General features: G+C 48.3%; 1 protein-coding gene across 1 annotated transcript in view; it reads left to right on the forward strand.

Annotated features, from left to right (window-relative positions):
- Window positions 1-768: 768 nt before the first annotated feature.
- LOC119375398 (prolyl 4-hydroxylase subunit alpha-2-like) overlaps window positions 769-18,370 on the forward strand; it is a 38,378-nt gene continuing 20,776 nt past the window's right edge. Inside the window, exons 1-3 of the mRNA XM_037645579.2 lie at window positions 769-854; window positions 8,479-8,712; window positions 13,064-13,312. Of these exons, the coding sequence (XP_037501507.1) occupies window positions 769-854; window positions 8,479-8,712; window positions 13,064-13,312 (569 nt within the window). The remainder of the gene's footprint in view (window positions 855-8,478; window positions 8,713-13,063; window positions 13,313-18,370) is intronic.

Consider the following 18,370-nt stretch of genomic DNA (forward strand, 5'->3'; position numbering starts at 1 on the left):
TTAAGTTTAACGGAAATGGCGAAAGTCTAGTGCAGGCAAACAGTCTAATGTTGGCACTCTTCTCACCAGCGTTCCTTGTAAGCCTGCATGTGACGGAGCACGTGTTAGCACTGACTTTGCCACTGTCAAAGAAGCTGCATACGAGGAGTATCGACATGAGCGCTGCCATTGACGACATAGAAGCGGTACAGAAGACAATTGAAAATGACCGCAAGAACGCGTATGCATCTCCCTCAAAAATATTTGCACAAGTGCAGGCATTGGCAGAAAAAACGAATGTGGAGGTCACCAGCCGTCGAGCCGGTGTCCGGAAGCAAAACCTTGGGAGCAATACATTCGAAAGCGCGGAAGAATATTTTCGCAGAATCCTGTTCATTCCGTTCATGGACCACGTACTAGCCCAGTTAAACCAACGGTTCGAAAAGCACAGGGCACTTCTAAAGGACTTTTCAATAATTGTACCATCCGCAATACCACCAATGCAAGATGATCGGGAGAAAGGAGCAGAAAATCTCCTCACCGTTTTTGCGCATGACGTCGAAACGAGGGCTGCTTTGGGAGGACTGCGACTATGGTGGACAAAGTGAGCGAACAAGGCAGCAAACCAGCGCCCCACAACAGGAACCGATGCCCTATCTCAATGCGACAGCAGGTTCTATCCGAATTTGTACAAGCTACTACAGATTCTAGTCGCCCTTCCAGTGACCACTGCCAGCGCAGATGACGTTTTCAAGCATGAGGTTACTCAATAACTACTTACGCTCCACGATGTCTGAGGAACGCATGGTTGGCCTAGCACTTCTGTACACCCACAGAAATGTCGGCATCAGCGTGTCGGAAGTTCCAGAGTTCAGGTCAGTGAGCCCATAATTCTGATGCAACGTTATTGTTCACCACCTTTTAAAGCCGTGAGGATTTTGTACCTTTTAGCAGTTAACACCGTGACATAATATAAACATACGAATACGGGCATCAGGTGGTCATTAACAGCCAATCGACAGCTTCACCTTGTTCGCTGAGAGGTCGGCATACGCGGCGTTACCAAACAAATTCAGCTATTGGAAGCCGTACCAGCGGCATTGTTTGTTACTTTCATGTGTCCTTTTTGTTCTTCATTGCTTTTTGAAGTAGAAGCGACAACCCTCCTTTTATATTGAGTGCACAATAGTGGTTCGCACTTTTAAAACAGCTTTGAAATAGTTTATTTCGTTATTTCTGCGCTCTTCCTATAGTTCTGTCCACATGGTGCGTCCGAGACAGCTGCTTGGCCTAAGGACATATCAGTTTCTGTGACTGTGCAGCATGTTCTTTTGCCTTATTTTGAGAATTATGCGTAGTGATCACTGCTTAGTTCCGTATATTGATTGTATATTTAAATGTACATTTGTGATGTTTTCTGTAAGCATACTGCGCACTGTTTCCGGTGACTTGTGTTTTGCCCGTATTCGAGGTGTACTTTCCCATGCTCGTGTTTTCCTGGCCGCATCATTTGTGCAAAAAGATGAACATTTTGCATAAACAATCTCTATTAACATATTTGATCTCGGCCTGGTTATTTTGTAGACTTCATTTTTTCGTTATCAGGCGCTTCTTCAGTTTAAAACTGATGCAGTTCCAAAGTTTACGTGATATTTGCCGTACCTCGTACACAAAAGAAATACAGTTATTCCTGGAAAGATTTTGCGGGCATGTCAACATAATATTTTTATGAAAAAACACGTCTCAGTCTTACTCGTTCTTGACAGTGCGCAGCTTTCAAGAAGTGATTTGCAGCATCTAATACAGATTGTCACCGGTAATACATGTTATTCATATACTTAGTCGTTTAAAAAATTCAATGACGAGGCCGCGCTTCAACTTGCCCCCCCCCCCCCCCCCGAACAAAATTGACCATAACCACTAGACCACCGTGGCGGTTGACGTGCAAGAGTTAGCGCTTGTTTTGTAGACATGATGATAATGACGATATCAAAGTCATTATTGTTATCAGCTACACATCGCGTAGTACAAATATACAATCTTTTATTTACATGGGAGTTTGCACATTTCTTTATAAATCGTGAGAGGCAGTCCTGTAATTAATCAGTGTTTCAGACTAACCTTACACTGTTACCTTTAATTACATAATTACCTATACAAAGCTTTACATACTCCAAAATTGCTCTAGACATTATCAAAATCTTCAATTTACAATTTCTTTGCACCTAAAGTAACCAGGTGTTCTTAAAGTTGAATTAAAGGGGACAGCAGCGCTAAAGATGCTATTGATATATTTCGTTATGCCGAGAGGTAGCATCAGTCGGAGCAAAATATGCAGCAAAACCTATTCGGCGCCGAACGTAATCTTATCGGGCAGATGTCTTTACGGTGATCATACGTAAGGTTTACTATCGTTAAAGCATATCTTGACACCAGGCGAAATGAAACCAAGGCGCGAAAAACAAGGTGGCACGTGCCATTTTTGCTTTAATGTTAATAAAGTTACACCACCGTGTTTCTGTGACGAATACAGGTGTCCCATGGTCACTTTTGATCGGGATCAGCCTTGATCTGGATCGACTTTCTTGATCGCGATTCGCTCCTTTACGCTAGCTGCAGAAGGGAGCTAATCACTATTAGGAAATGTGATCTCAATCGGGCTCAATCGCGATCAGCAGTGCACCGTGTGACACCGGTATAAGACGCTTAAAGATTGAAAACTGAAGACGAAAGACGAAAGTTTAGTGTTTTTTGCCGATCAATCGCTTCAAGGCACCTGCCCGTCAAAATTTTCCTGAAAATCGTCTTAATTTTTTTTTAATTAACATGATTTTATAATTTGTTACATTTGTTGACCTTCAGTTGGGAATTGCGATTTGGGTGAATCATTATGGCGTTTTTGGAGTCAGCTAAAGCTCGACGCAAAAAACGCGGGACACAGGAACTGTATTCGTTCACAGTGGTAGAAATTTCGGCGATGAGCGATGAGCAATCTTCCACCGAAATGCCGCATCGTTCACACAACTCACTCCCTGGTTACCGCCACAAGCGCTGTAAGACGTCTGATGCGACGTCTTACTACAATAATGCCACCTTTCGAGTATGCCCTTAATTACATGTACGCGTGCGAAGTTTTCTATTTTACAGACGGGTTTCGGTGCCGCCATACTGGGACCTTGTCGTTTTGTATCTTTAACAACTAAACGAACAGTGCTACGGAATGGACGCATACTGATGAAAACGGTTGAATTGTTGCATTCGACGTTTCAGGACCTTGTTAATTTCAAGCCAAAACATAAAAAACAAGAAAACGTGCATTTAACAGCTCAATACGGCGGCCTCCAATGTGCATGTGCGTCGGCAGGATTTCGTCTTGGGGGTGCAAAGCCGTGTCGCATCGCGGCGACACGCCTCGTCGCATAGCGGAGATAGTGGGGAAGCGCTGGTGTGGCTAGGATGGGGGGGGGGGGGTCAAGGGCTTCTCTTTTTGCATCCCGTAGCCCACATCCATACCCATGTCTCGAATGTAAAATATTCTGCAAAAAGTGCACTTGGCGCAGGGTCTCGCCTCTTACCGCTCACTCCAAGCTCAGCTCCAAGCATCGAGCACACATTATACGTGTGCTCGATGCGGTGTTCTTGGTAAGAAACCGCGACAACTTCTTCACATACTCTATTAACGTTCTCCACTGCCAAGGCTGAACGGGAGCTCCTACGTGGTCGTCGCAGTTTGCGAGAGCGTCACGTGGGATGACGTAGTTTTCTTCTCGCCTTGCGATTGGCTGGAAGCGAGGATCCCCGGCGACAGTGGCGGCAGAAACATACGTGTGGGACGATTACGGGCGATTTATCCGACACTCCCGACGACGTATATCCAGTGCGAAGGAATGTGTTGCGATGATTGCACCATGGTAGTTACACCTTAGCCCCCGACTCTTCAACCGCACCCAGAAAAAGAAAAGATAAAAGGTAGCCAAGCTGCGCATGCGTCAATCTGCCCGACATATGTGACCTTGTTATCATGCCAAGCTACAGAAAGATGAGACAGGTAATATTATAATAATAATTATCGGATGTTTGACGTCCCAAAACTACGATATTGTAACGCGGCGCTGAAAGAGCGCGAAAGGAGGAGGAAGAAGAACTGGAGCGAGAGATTTTTTTGCTAATCGGCGGCTTCCGACCGTTCCGTGTGTTTTCTCCAGCGCTTATTTCACATTGTAAGAAGAGCCAGGGTAGGGGCCAGTTGGTTGTACATAGTGGTTGTACACAGTACATAGTTCGCTGTACATACTTTTTTGTTTCCCTGTAGCCCTCTGAAAATTTTCGCATTGTAAATAAACCCATCACATCCGTAACAATATGATTATGAGGGACGCCGTGGTGGAGGGTTCCGGAAATTTCGACCACCTGGAGTTCTTCAACGTGCAGTACATGGGTCTCTAGCATTACGCCTCCATCGAAATGCACGGCTGTCGCTGCAGAGGAGATAGGTATCGCCTTCTTTATGAATCAGAGATGTGCCCTGGTCACTCAGTCATTCAGATAAAGACCATCTGGTCAGTTCAATCAGTCAATCAGACCGCCTGGTTAGGGCACACATTTATACCAATAACTCCTGTTAGTCAGCCAGAACAGGCGGTTTATTCATTAAGCTCTTCCATACGGTCCAGTTAGTCGGTCTCAAGCAGACCGCTTAATTAAGTCAGTAGGCCGGTTTCTCGGTCTACACTCAGTCAGCTCATTTAGTCAGCAAATTGATCGCTCAGTATACTCGGACAGTCCATACTATGCTTCATTCACCACGCCACACGCCACCTTACCACTCAGTTCCGCCACCATGACCAGTGGACGCGTGAAATTTTGAGGCCTAGAACATGCAAAATGCAGGTCACAACTGTGTTAGTCAGCATTCAGTCACGCTCCAAATCGTTGATAGCCAAGCGTTATCAGCTTCTTTGTATGACTTCTAGCCAGGAGGTGTTTGGGGGGGGGGGGGGGAGTTGAACCCTCCCCCCTCGATTTTTTATTTTGCATGTGATGTGTACACGCACGCATACGAACGCCCGCACGAACATACATAAAGTGTAATTGACCCCCCTTCCCCACCCCCAAAAAAATTCTGGGTACAGTTCTGCGTCAGCCTCTTGGTGAATAAAATTTTCATTCGAAAGTCAGAGCTCGTGTTGTGAATAGTCTTCCTTGGTATTCATTAGTCATCGTTTTATTTGCGCTGTTTGCTCATGTTCGCAATCAATCAATCAGTTCAATAGAAGCCAATAAGTCGAGCAAGCCCTGTCGCTCCGCGCGTCCGTCCGCCCGCTTCAAGATGCAGTGCCATCGCTGCTGCGTCCGTATCAAGTTCGCAAGACAGCTCACTTCTGGCCGTAGAATGGAAAAAAAAAGAAAAAAAAGAGACTATCGCTAGGGCATGAAACTATCCTTCGGTGTGCTTATCACTGCGCAATCTCCAGACATTTGCGAGCCAGTCTACAAACGGCGCCATTATTCTCGAATCGGGATGGTTTGGAAAGAAGCCGTCGTGCTCCTTCAACAAACACTCGTGCTCGGCAGTGAAGCAAGCTTTCGGTATTACGCTTTGATGAGACCTCGTTTGACGCAGCTCCAGTGCAATGTGCTTACGAGATTCCGAGATCTTGATTTAAGTGCGCGTGAGCGGGAAGGAAGCGAAAAAAAGAAAGTGAAAGAGCGAAAAATTTTGGGCCCATGGCCAACAGTAAAATTTGAAACTATTGCTGCGCGCGCATTATTCCCATGTTTGAAGGACTCAGAAATATCAGAAAGACGCTAAATCAGACTAAAATATTGATCGCATTGTCATTATTAACCCGTACTCTTGGCTACATGTTTCTTGCATTTTCGTTTTTGTGGTTTCTGCAAACGTGACTGTTGCAGTTGGAAGTGCCTAGTGATCTGCTTTGAAAACATCTTCAAGAAGATTTATGTTGTGTGTGCACCTTATGTTTGCGTGAATATTTGTGTTTTGTGAAATTTTCTGTCGAGTGACCGTTTGTTTGTATTGAGACTAAAGTGCGTGAGTGTTCTTCCACATGCCTATCTGTATTGTTTTGTGCTTGTACGCTGCTCAATGACGTCAACTATTATGCACGAGAAGAGTAGTAGCTTGCGCCATACGTTGGCACCAACGTCGCCTTATATCCCTTATAAAAAAGAGGGCAGAAAGGTAGAGGCCACTTTCTCGAGACAACGCTATTCACACCACCGAGCGTCAGTTCGAAGTAAAAGCCTCATTAGAAAAAAATCACAGCATATCCACGGAGTGAATGATGATGAGTGGGCGAAGCTGCGGAGGTTCATCGGTAAACCGTGAATCTTCCCTGAATTCTGCCCAGTACATCATCACCGACGTGAGATCGGGCGCGTTTATACTAAAGGTTCGATGAGTTATGACGACTTGCAGCTCACTTTAATTTTACATGTACGCTGTGAATTTTCATTGTTTAGAAAACCATTGCTTTAGAAAACATCTGACGTCTTTCGTTAAGCAGCTGGCGTCTTTTCGTTTTGCTTTAGAAACATCTGGCGTTCTTTCGTTTTGCTTTTAGAAAACATCTGGCGTCTTTCATTGGTTTATTTCATCAATCAACGGCGTTTTGAACAAAATTTTTATTGTTTAATCACGCACAGGAGAAATCTCACCAGGCACTACCTTGGGGGTAAACAATGGCTGCTAATGGGAATGAGAGACAGAAGTCAGCTTTTAGCTAACACTTACACTTCTACTTCTACTAACGTTTCCTACTGGAACATGCCAATGGCTGCTAATGGGGAATGAGAGACAGAAGAATTAGGCTTTTAGTTAACGCGCACGCTGCGAATTTTTTATTGTTCAACAACGCATAGGAAAAATCTCCCACCGGCACCACCTTGGAGGTCAAGATCTGGTACTAGCGTTACGACTGGCTACGCACTACTACGACTACGAGGGACGAACGGGTGCCGCCTTAAGGAGCTTCGCCCCTAAAAGCTCACGGGGTCCCTCGCACATTCACCTAAGAAGACTCGAAGGCGAAAGCCATCTTCTTTTAACACGAAAGTGTTTTATGCCGGGGTCCACCAAGTACATCCGTCACGGATATGACGTTGATAAAATGGACGCCAGCGGTTGAGAAAGAAAAAAAAAAACAAGAAAAAGATACCCCGCTGGGAATCAAACCCACGACGTTGCGGCCGCGGCGGCAAGCGCCCGGCGCCCTACCGACTAAGCTAACTCGGGAGAGGCGAGACATAGTGCGAACGCGCCTTATATCTTTCACACATTCTCTTCCGCGGCGGGCGGAGCGGGTCGGTGCCGCCGTCTGTGAGATGTGAAAACAAGTAATGCTTCACGATCGACACTTACTAGCGCTTACTCCGAGATTGCACGCGATATCGGAGGTAATGGTTACAGCGTCTCGATACCAGAGAGGTAGACTGGCCGCGCTGGCGTCGCCTGGGCACCCTTGACGAGGTCTTTCTTTGCCTTTCGCTTCGTGTTAGCGTGCGTCGGCTCATCGGAGTAGTGCAGCTTCCACGTGCACCAACGGAATTTCTGCGCCGCCGACTGCTTCAATTGCGAGAGCACCGACTAACAAAACTGCTGCAATACGCGTTGCAGAAAGGACGCGATTTCGACGGGCGAATGTCGTGCCTTGGTGGAGCGAGAGCAGCGCCTGCGAGACAGAAACCAGCGGGACGCAAGCGTTTGCGGCTCAGGCTACGAACCTGTATACCTCCCGTGTTGCTGAAGCGCAGTGTGTGTTAGTGTATGCATGAGCACAGGCGTCGGCTACCCATTACTAGAAAGCGCACACCGTGCCGTATCTCTCCTTAATTGACGACGCTTTGAAGAAGTGCATACAGGGCACAAGTGTTGATTATGAGCTTGTTGAGATCATCCTTACGCAGGATTCACGATTCGCTGTGTCCAAATATATGTTCACACCGTCAGCTACCACAACGGCTTAATCATAATCATGGGCGTTAGTCGTCGCGATAGAGACATGCTGCCAACATGGGTGCATCCACGTCAAACAGTGCTATAGCTGCCAAACACGAATAGACATTGTACAAGCTTTCATATATCACTACACAATAAGCACTACTTCTGTGAAGACAAGTTTCACTTTCGTGTTATACCGATTCCTATGACGGAGGGATCAGCCATGTTTTTTCTTCTCAGTCGATGTATTGATACTCCACCGCTCCCCTCCGAAAGCTTTCTGCACCTAGCGCGGTTTTGCACTGCCTCCAAGATAGGAGGCACCTCACCGGGTTTGGCGTTAACATCGGCTTGTGTAGTCTATCTGCTCTTATAACAGCCGCATTTTCGTCGTTCAATATCAGCCCGTTTATGCCTGCACATAGGTAGACAATAAATTGAGTTCGTTATTCTGCCTGATCATGTTTTCTCTTATAGAAATAAACGCTCGTGTGTGAATGAGTTGAAGCAGGTGCGAGTGCACCGCGTCTGCGCAGTGGAGAGGTCCTTCTCCGAGACTACCTCGTGACCGTGTGGCTCTCGTACAACTGGCCCGAGCTTGCCGACGAGCAGGCGGAGCTCAGCGCCCACAACGGCTATTTACTGGAGGAGCCCATGCCGGGCAATGGACAGTGGCCCAGCGACGAGGACCTGACGGGGGCAGCGGTGGGGCTTTGCCGACTGCAACACACCTACGGTCTCGACGTGCAGCAGATGGCCGAGCTCAAGAGGCGAGTGAGAAAGCAAAAAATTCACGCGATCACTTACGCACTCGCCTAATACAACGCATTATATAACTGATAATAATAATTGTCGTTGAGGTTGTACGTCCCAAAATCACGATATATTGCCACACGCCCTTATTTTTTTTTTTCGGTGTGATCGGGTTTCACCTACAAGAAACTGTTAGCACCGCTCAGCTCAGGCCGCGCAGAAATGTTTGGGAAGCTTCGTGATTGTTTCAGATTGTTTCGTTAAGATTACGCGCAGGACGCGGCTAGTCAAGCTTATTCGAGAGCTTACGCGGACACCAGCGATAACGCTGGAAGGTTCGATCACAGACGACGCGTTCCGCCGATGATCTGTTCACCGACGGCCGACGATAGCGATCGCGTACATAGTGCATTGCTTGTACTTTGAGTTACTTAGTTTTCTGGGCACGGGTTCGTCCAATAAAAAGTTTCGTCCCTACCAGCGTGACTGTCGCCTTCTTCACTGTCATTATCCCGTGACAATATGGTTGAGAGACGCCGTAGTCGATGACTCCGGAGATTCCGACCGCCTGGGGTTCTTTAACGTGTACCCAAATCTAAGCACATGGTGCTCTAGCACTTTGCCTCTATTGAACCTAAGACGATTCGAAGGCGAAAACCGTCTTTTTTTTTTTTTCTTTTCTTCTCATTTGATTGTATTCTCAGACGCGTTGTCGGCGCAAGGCAGCGCAAGGCCGTGGCTTCCAAGTAAGATAGTCGGTGTTACGTGGTAGCGTGAACTCGAGCACCAACGCAGAAGCTTGAACCAGGTAGAATACAAAAAGCCCAAGCAGAGATGAGGATATGGATAACACAGCGAAAGACGTTATTACGTGAGAGTGACGCAGTGCGGCGGTTTGGGCACGTTGGTATTCCATCTTGAAAAAAAGACGGCAGATCCCACGCATTGTGGGAATCGATGTAATGCGAAGCAGCCAGCAAAGAGCTGAATACATCGTCTTGTATGTCATGGTTTTCATGTTAACTCCTATTATTTATGTTCGTCACACAGTAACGTCGCGCAATACCAACTTCGGAGATCAAGCTAGCGAACGGCCGCCAGCGCGCCATGAGCGTGGCACATAAGACATGCTGTACATGACATGCGTGTCATGATTTTCATGTTAACTCGTGTTATCTATATTCGTTACACAGTCACGTCAAAACGGCCGCCAGCGCGCCATGAGCGTGGCACGTAAGTCATGCTGTACATGACATGCGTGTCATGATTTTCATGTTAACTCGTGTTATTTATGTTCGCTACACAGTCACATCGCAAGATACCAATTTTGGTGTATATAAAGCTAGCGAAACGGCCGCCAGCGCGCCATGAGCGTGGCACGTAAGTCATGCTGTACATGACATGCGTGTCATGATTTTCATGTTAACTCGTGTCATTTATGTTCGTCACACAGTCACGTCACAAGATACCAATTTTGGTGTAGATCAAGCTAGCGAACGGCCGCCAGCGCACCATGAGCGTGGCACGTAAGTCATGCTGTACATGACATGCGTGTCATGATTTTCATGTGAACTCGTGTCATTTATGTTCGTCACACAGTCACGTCACAAGATACCAATTTTGGTGTAGATCAAGCTAGCGAAACGGCCGCCAGCGCACCATGAGCGTGGCACGTAAGTCATGCTGTACATGACATGCATATCATGATTTTCCTGTTAACTCGTGTTATTTATGTTCGCTACACAGTCACGTCGCAAGATACCAATTTTGGTCTATACAAAGCTAGCGAAACGGCCGCCAGCGCGCCATGAGCGTGGCACGTAAGTCATGCTGTACATGACACACGTGTCATGATTTTCATGTTAACTCGCGTGTTATTTATGTTCGTCACACAGTCACGTCACTCAATACCAATTTCGGGGTAGATCAAGCTAACGAAACGGCCGCCAGCGCACTATGAGCGTGGCACGTAAGTCATGCTGTACATGACATGCGTGTCATGATTTTCATGTTAACTCGTGTTATTTATGTTCGCTACACAGTCACGTCGCAAGATACCAATTTTGGTGTATATAAAGCTAGTGAAACGGCCACCAGCGCGCCATGAGCGTGGTACGTAAGTCATGCTGTACATGACGTGTGTCATGATTTTCATGTTAACTCGTGTCATTTATGTTCGTCGCACAGTCACGTCGCAAGATACCAACTTTGGTGTATATCAGGCTAGCGAAACGGCCGCCAGCGCACCATGAGCGTGGCATGTAAATCATGCTGTACATGATATGCGTGTCATGATTTTCATGTTATGACTTGTCATTTATATTCGTCATACAGTCATGTTACACCATACCAATTTTGGTGTACATTCGATTAACCAAGCGACCAGGAGAGCACAAAGTCGTAGGCGGCTAGATAGATAGATAGATAGATAGATAGATAGATAGATAGATAGATAGATAGATAGATAGATAGATAGATAGATAGATAGATAGATAGATAGATAGATAGATAGATAGATAGATAGATAGATAGATAGATAGATAGATAGATAGATAGATAGATAGATAGATAGATAGATAGATAGATAGATAGATAGATAGATAGATAGATACGCTCAAAGTCGCAGAAGTTCGCTAAGAAATGCTTCGCATTTAAAACTATGAGCGCACAGAAAACACGGACGACTAAAAGACACACATATGCACACGTGTACGTGTGCATATGTGTGTCTTTTAGTCGTCCGTGTTTTCTGTGCGCTCATAGTTTTTTCAAGATGAGAGTGACGCGTTCCGAGAAGCTACTCGAGAACAATTGGCGAGTTCAAGTGAGAAGAGCTGCATCGTCGAAGACTCTAAAGAGGCTTAGGGAAATGCCGCCGCAGTGGTATAGTGGTTGCGGTGTCCGGCTGCTGAACCGTAAAGCGCGGGTTCGATCCCGGCCAGTGGCGTAGCCAGGGGGTGGCACACCAGGCGCGTGCCTCTCCCGATGTTTCTTTCTGTCATTGGATAAGGAGCACAAAATCACACTCGACCACGCTTGCCTTCCCGGTCCCCACTTCAGATCAAGAAAGTGCCCCTACCGAAGCAAATTCCTGCCAACTCCACTAATCCCGGCCGCGGCTGTCGCATTTCGATGGAGGCGAAATGCTAGAGGCGGCGCACTTACATGTTGGCGTCCATTAAAAAACCTTTGGTTTTCCAAATTTCCAGAGCCCTCCACTATGCCGTGCCTCATAATCATGTCGTGGTTTCGGCAAGCGAAACCCCTAAAATTATTACGCTGCATGTGGGGAATGCAGCCGCCTTGGTGGCAATTAGATCAGTCAGCTGTGTGATCGTCCCCTCCCGGGCTGCTGTTGTCTAGACGCACGGAGGCTGGCTATAACAGCTTAAGTAGGCAAGGGAGGTCTCGCCAAGATTAACGAAACGCAACCGCCGATCGCCTCCGGACTGGACAAATAGTGCCGCTCCAGAGCAGCATGGCAGAGGGCCTTCCGTCGCATCGTGTCACTCTTGAGTGCGCGCCCATTTGTGCAGGATCGTGCCCGTCCGCCTTTGAGGAGGACATGCCACTGTGTTTTAAAGTTGTATCCATAGACGAAGGAACTAAAACTAGGAGGAAGCGTCACATGGCAATCTTGAAGCCTAGTCATAAAATATTTAAGGAAGAAATAGGCCTTGGTCAAGTGATAGGGAAGCGCTACTGTTGGTCGGCTCGAGTTGGTTGCCTTTGTTGCGGGCGCTGCGGGGGCCTAATCTTGTCGAGGAAGTGCCTCGCGGAGTCAGAGAAGGTTGGCTTGCCGAGGCTGGGAGAGCCATGTGACGCTTCCTCCTTGTGTTTTCCTTCCTCCATGGTTGTACCCGACTGCAGCTCATGTGGTGAGTGTCCGAGAGGAGCAGCGCGTCGCCGCTGGACACAAATGACCCACACATTTACACACAAACTGTTATCTCCGCTCACGCAGCATAAAACCCCTAGACGAAGTTTTGAATTAGTTGATCACGTGCGACGGCCAATCGAGATGACATGCAATGGACTGCGACTGCATGGCAAAGCGTGGCAGCAGACAAACCACAACTGCTATCCCTCCTGTACGGATGAATCGAGAGCTTGTACAGTGACGTCACGTCACGCACTCTGATCGAGTCACGAAGCGCGATGAAACGACAGGAGAGAATAACGCACTCACTAATTATCTGCATTTCCACATCGGCTGGTTGTCCAGGGGCAAATTAATTGTGTTTAAGCAGTCGCACTCTGAAACCACAATTTTGGAGCGTTGAAACAATCGTGTCGAAGATTTTGCAGCGCTAATTACGATTACCATTGTTTGTAATAATGGTGACGATGACGATGGTGCCGTTTCAGCCCGTTTCTGAACGTGTCGGCCCACGACCGTCACGTGGTGGGCCGCAGCTGCTTCGACGAGGGTGACGTGGCCAACGGCATCGGCTGGTGGGCCTCCAGCCTTGACGCCCTGGAGCTGGAGGACGACGAGCCCAGCGAGGAGCGCCTGGCCGTGCTGCAGTCCATGGCCCGGCTCACGATGCGCCTGCAAGACAAGACGGCCGCCTTCCGGCTCCTGCTCGCCTACCAGGACGGCGCGCCTGCCCACTTGTGAGCGCGCATGGCACTGGCGACTAAATCTTTAGATAGCGCTTCAACTATGCTTTCAGGCGCTTTAGTGGCGATCGGAACGCTTAGTGTTAGGGGCGCCCTGCGCCAGCCAAATGACGCTTTCAATGCACCTCAGTTTAACAGCGGAGCTAATTAAGCCAAACACCGGCTTCGATAAGAAACTATCGTAATCATGAACTGCGCGCTCTCTTCGTCATCTTCTGTTTCGCTCCCCGAACACGTGCAACCGGAGCGCGCTCTCCCGCTGCGCCGATTTGTCCGGCGTGGGATGCAATAACTCGAATGGGCGAGAGAATGAGTACAGAGAGAGAGAAAGGAAACGATAGAAAGCAAGACGAAAGAGAGAGAGAAAGAAAGGGAAGAAAGAGGAAGAAGAGATACAAAGACATAGAAACAAACATACACAGAGAGAAAGAGATAGAAACAGACACAAAAAAGAGATAGAAAAACAGAGAGCAAGACAGAAAAGCAGAGTGAATTAGAAAGAAACAAAGAAATAGAAAAAAACAGAGAGAGCGAGAAAGAGACCGAAAGAAAAAAAAGCGAGAAATAGAGAAAGAGAGAAAGAAATGGGAAGAAAAAGAAGAAAATTATGCAGTTGGACTGAACGTGAAAGCTGTATGTGCGTAGCAGCGAGTCGCCTGCCCTTCAGCGACGCTCGCCCTCACGGGCAAGAGCGTGCTTGGCGTTCCAAACGTGAAGCTTGCTCGGCGTCCATGGCGGGAAAGGAAACCTTCATTTGTGATACAGTGGTGTCCTCTTCCCTCCTCCTCTTCTTCCTCCTCACCCTCACTTTCCTTTCCCGCCTCCTTGCTACACTATACAATACACGGCTATGCTATATGCTTCACGCTCTCCCTCCTTCTTTCTATCCTCCTCACCTTCACTTCCTTTTCCCACCCCATTGCTATACTATACTATACACACGGTTATGCTATACTTTACCCTCCCCTCCTTCTTTCCCTCGTCCTCATCGTCACATTTCTCCGTCTCATATTCACTTCCGATTCCCACCCCTTGTTGTGTGCTATCACATAGCTATGCTATCGTTTACCCTCCCCTCCTTCTTTCCATCCTCCTCACCTTCACGTCTTTTCTCCTCACGCTCACTTCCATTTCCCACCTCCTCGCTATATTGCACTATACACGTCTATGCTACGTTCTACGCTCCCTCTCCTCCTTTTCCTCCTTACCCTCACTTCCCTTTTCCACCATCCTGCTGTACCGTACTATCCATGGCGATGAGCTATGTTCTACCCTTTTCTTCCTCCTTTCGTCTCTTCTCACCCTCACATCTCTCCATCTCACCTTCATCTTTCCCACCCCTTGCTATTCCGTACTGCACATGACTGTGCTATATACTATGATGGCTATGCAATGGTTACCTTCGCCCCTCCTCATTTCCATTCTCCTCGCCCTCACTTCCCTTTCCCGACCCCTTGCTATACTTACATACATGGCTATGCCATACATCGTTTTGCCGGCGTGACGCCATACATGGTTATGCTATGCTTAACCCTCTCTCCTCCTCTCCCTAACTTCCTTATCCCGCACTATGTGACTAACAGCGCAAAAAATGACAAGGGACCAGGAATGAACACAGACGAGCGCTCCCTTGCTATAGACCGCACAGACCGCACCCTTGCTGTACCATACTGTAGTGTGCACGTATCTCACAGGAGTACGGCCACTAGCGTGGGTTCGGACTTGGCGAGCCACAGGGCCGCGTTTGCCGTCGCCTCGCGTGAACTAGCGCGCCGCTGCACACGTACGTTCGAGCGCAAAGGCGCCGAGCGCAGCGCGGCAAGTACACAGTACTGCTCTCGAGATCCGCAACACTTTATTGCCTGCGGCAACACCACAAACCCAGTACAACGCCCGCTCCCAAAGGCGGTGGGAGAAGCAAAACAGGCTTAAAGGGACACTAAAGAGAAACAATGAATTGGTTTCGATTGATAAAGTTTGCTCGGAGAACTCTTGTGTAGTTTATTTCACCACCATAGGTTTATTATTAGAGGAGAAAACCAAGTTCAATGTTTCATTTTTAAATTTCGCGCCGAACTTTGTAATTCGTGACGTAAAAGGTTTCAAAGAGCATTTAACGTATTTTGGCGCCACTAGCTCGACAAAATTTCAACAAACTTGTTATGTCAAGTCTCTGGCCCCCTCAGAGGGCAATGTACTTCGATTGAACCGATTAGGAACTACGTAGGCCCAAGCAGGCGCCGTCAAAAATATGTGACGTCACGGCAAATGGTGCGGGAATTCCAAGGTGGCGTCGCCACCTGTATTTTCTTTTTGCGCGTTTTCTCGCAGCAAGCGTGGTGTTTTTGGTATCGTGGAAGACTACTTTACTAATGCGAGAAAAATCGTTTTGCTCTTTAGTGTCCCTTTAACCACGCCACGGGCGAAAGTACAACACAAAGGGTGCCGCTAGCAGGTCTCCGCGGGCAAAGGGCTCACGGCGACACGCCGCCGAGAGAAAACGGTCCCTCGCGACTATGCTGCGTACTCTTACGATCTGCGACCACAGGGCCCGATCGCTCGAGCAAGGGCAAACTCCGCTCGCGTTGGCTTCGATAGGTACGGTTTCGGCGTAGTATGACCACGCGCAAATGCACTGCACCGCTCTTCAGCCTAGCGTTCGGAAAAAACGTAAGGTAAGCGCTCGCCGCTGGCGCAAGGCACCGTTAGCGAACTCCGTCCGAGCGAGCCCAAAAAGAGGAGCCGACGGACGGGAGAGAAAAACACGTGCTTACCCTACGAGGTCCAGAGAGAGTCTCCCTCGCCCGCCGCGCAAAACGTCTCGCGAGACGCGAGCACGCGAGACTCGAACGCGGCGCCACCGTCGAGATCCGGCGCCGGGGTGAGGGGGGTTAACGTCACCCCCGCTCGCCCAGCGCCGTAGGACGGCCGAGGAGGGGAGCCGCATGATCGGACATGAGGATGGCGGAAATAGGCGAAAAACCCGCGCAATGGCGATGGGCAAGCCTCAATACCCACAATACTTAGATGGCAATGTTACACGTGGTTTTGCTTGCCTGACGCCATACATGGCTATACTATGATTTACCCTCTCCCTTCTTACTTTCCATCCTCCTCACCCGCCCTTCTCTTTCCACCCCTTGAAATACTATACTACGCATGGCTAGGCTATACTGTGATGGCTATGCAAAGATTCACCTTGTCTCCTCCTCATTTCCATCCTCCTCACCCTCACTTCCCTTTCCCGCCCCTTTGCTGTATTTACTATACATGGCTATACTATACATGGTTCTGCCTGCGTGACGCCATACATAGCTACGCTGTGCCTAACCCTGTCCCTTACTCTTTCCCTCCTCCTCATCCTCACTTCCCTTTCCTGCACCCTTGTTATATCATACTTACATGGCAACGCTCTACATGGTTTTGCTTGCGTGACGCCATACATGGATATGCTATGCTTTACCCTCTCCCTCCTTTGCCTCCTCCTCACCCTCACAACACTGCTGCTCACCCTTACTTCCCTTTCCCGCCCCCTGCTATACTATGCCATACATGGCTATGGTATTCGCAATGCCCACGAACTATAGGTGGCGCGCCGTGCTTTTCAAGCTGGCGCCAGGAGGAGGGTCAACCCGTGTGCTACCGTGTGTTAGCATAGGAACAAATAGGACGTGCGAACGTACGGCCCGTGCCACTCTCACCGGATGAAGTCAGGAGCTGCGCTGAAATGGATATGAGACTAAAATACTTTCCCAAACCATGGAAGTTTAAGTGCTAAGTGCTGCCACCTAATTATTTGCTGCGGTGTAAAAGGTTATATTTCCGCTCCGTTACCGTGCATAACGATGCTTTGCGAAATCCTGTGCGTGCTACATAAAACTGCATGAACTAGAATTGACGTATGAGCTGAACGGCACTCCGAGGTAGTACGTACCGAGCCTGCCTGACGAATTTGCCGCAGTAGTAGGCCGCCAGCGAGTAGCGCCATCGCTGCTGCGCGGGACAGCATGTTTAACGTGTTGATGGTTTGCAAACATGTCACGCCGTCGTCATTACTTGTGCAGTCAGGAACGCGGAGTTACTTCTTCAACGGAACACAAGCATTTAACATCCAGTTCAGTAGCGCTTGTGTCACAGCCATGATCAGACTATAGCCGTGTTCAATTCACTTCACTCGTTGCAGATTCGATCAGCACGATCGAAACATGAATATCGAAAAGAATGCACACATATGCTTTTCGCAACGTCGAAGAAGTTAGCCGAGAGGCGTGGATTGTGGCCGTGACTGCACGTTCCATCGCTCTAACCATTTCGCTTCGCTGGTCGAGCTCGAGTGTTGGCGGCATGCGGCGCTCCATAATATCCACAATAATTGTGATACATGCAATGCACAAGAGGAACTATGCTTTTATTTCGATCTCGCTCAAGGATATTATACATTAAATACAATCAAAGTGACTTACGAGCGTGAAAAAATATTCACGCACGAGGGGTCGTGAAGTTGCAACTCGCTCCTCGTGAGTTGACAGCTGATGGTTCATCGTCGCTGTCACTCTCAGTGCTTGCACAGTCTTCTACGTCCAGTGAAAAATCCTCGTCGTCAAGATGGTTTCTTTCAACATCACTGCTGAAAGCAATCTGAAGAATTTCCTCCGCCGAACGACTTCGACGACTCCGCGTCACCACGTTTACAATTAGAGATACGTCTGGACGCGGCGAACATTTTGCTCTCAGACCGGTCAACAAGCATATCGCTTGCAGTGTGCTGCCACCTATCAACAAACGTACAAAAACAAGCGTCGCAGCTGGCACAGCGGTGGCTATGAAACCCAACACCCAACACACTGGCGAAGGACGGCGTGGAAAGCGTTCGCTCCGCAAAAGGCGTCGAGCAGACGCGTCCTCGAATGATTGAAACGTCGCTCGCACGATTCGTAACAGCGCTTTGCTGACAAAGGATAGAGGCTCTATTTTAATGTATCGCCAACTTGAGATCGCTCAGTTATACAAGAGCACATCGCGAGCCCGCACGACCTCCCCCGCGTACAGCGT

This window comes from Rhipicephalus sanguineus, chromosome 11, assembly GCF_013339695.2.
Source record: "Rhipicephalus sanguineus isolate Rsan-2018 chromosome 11, BIME_Rsan_1.4, whole genome shotgun sequence".
NCBI lineage: Eukaryota > Metazoa > Arthropoda > Arachnida > Ixodida > Ixodidae > Rhipicephalus > Rhipicephalus sanguineus.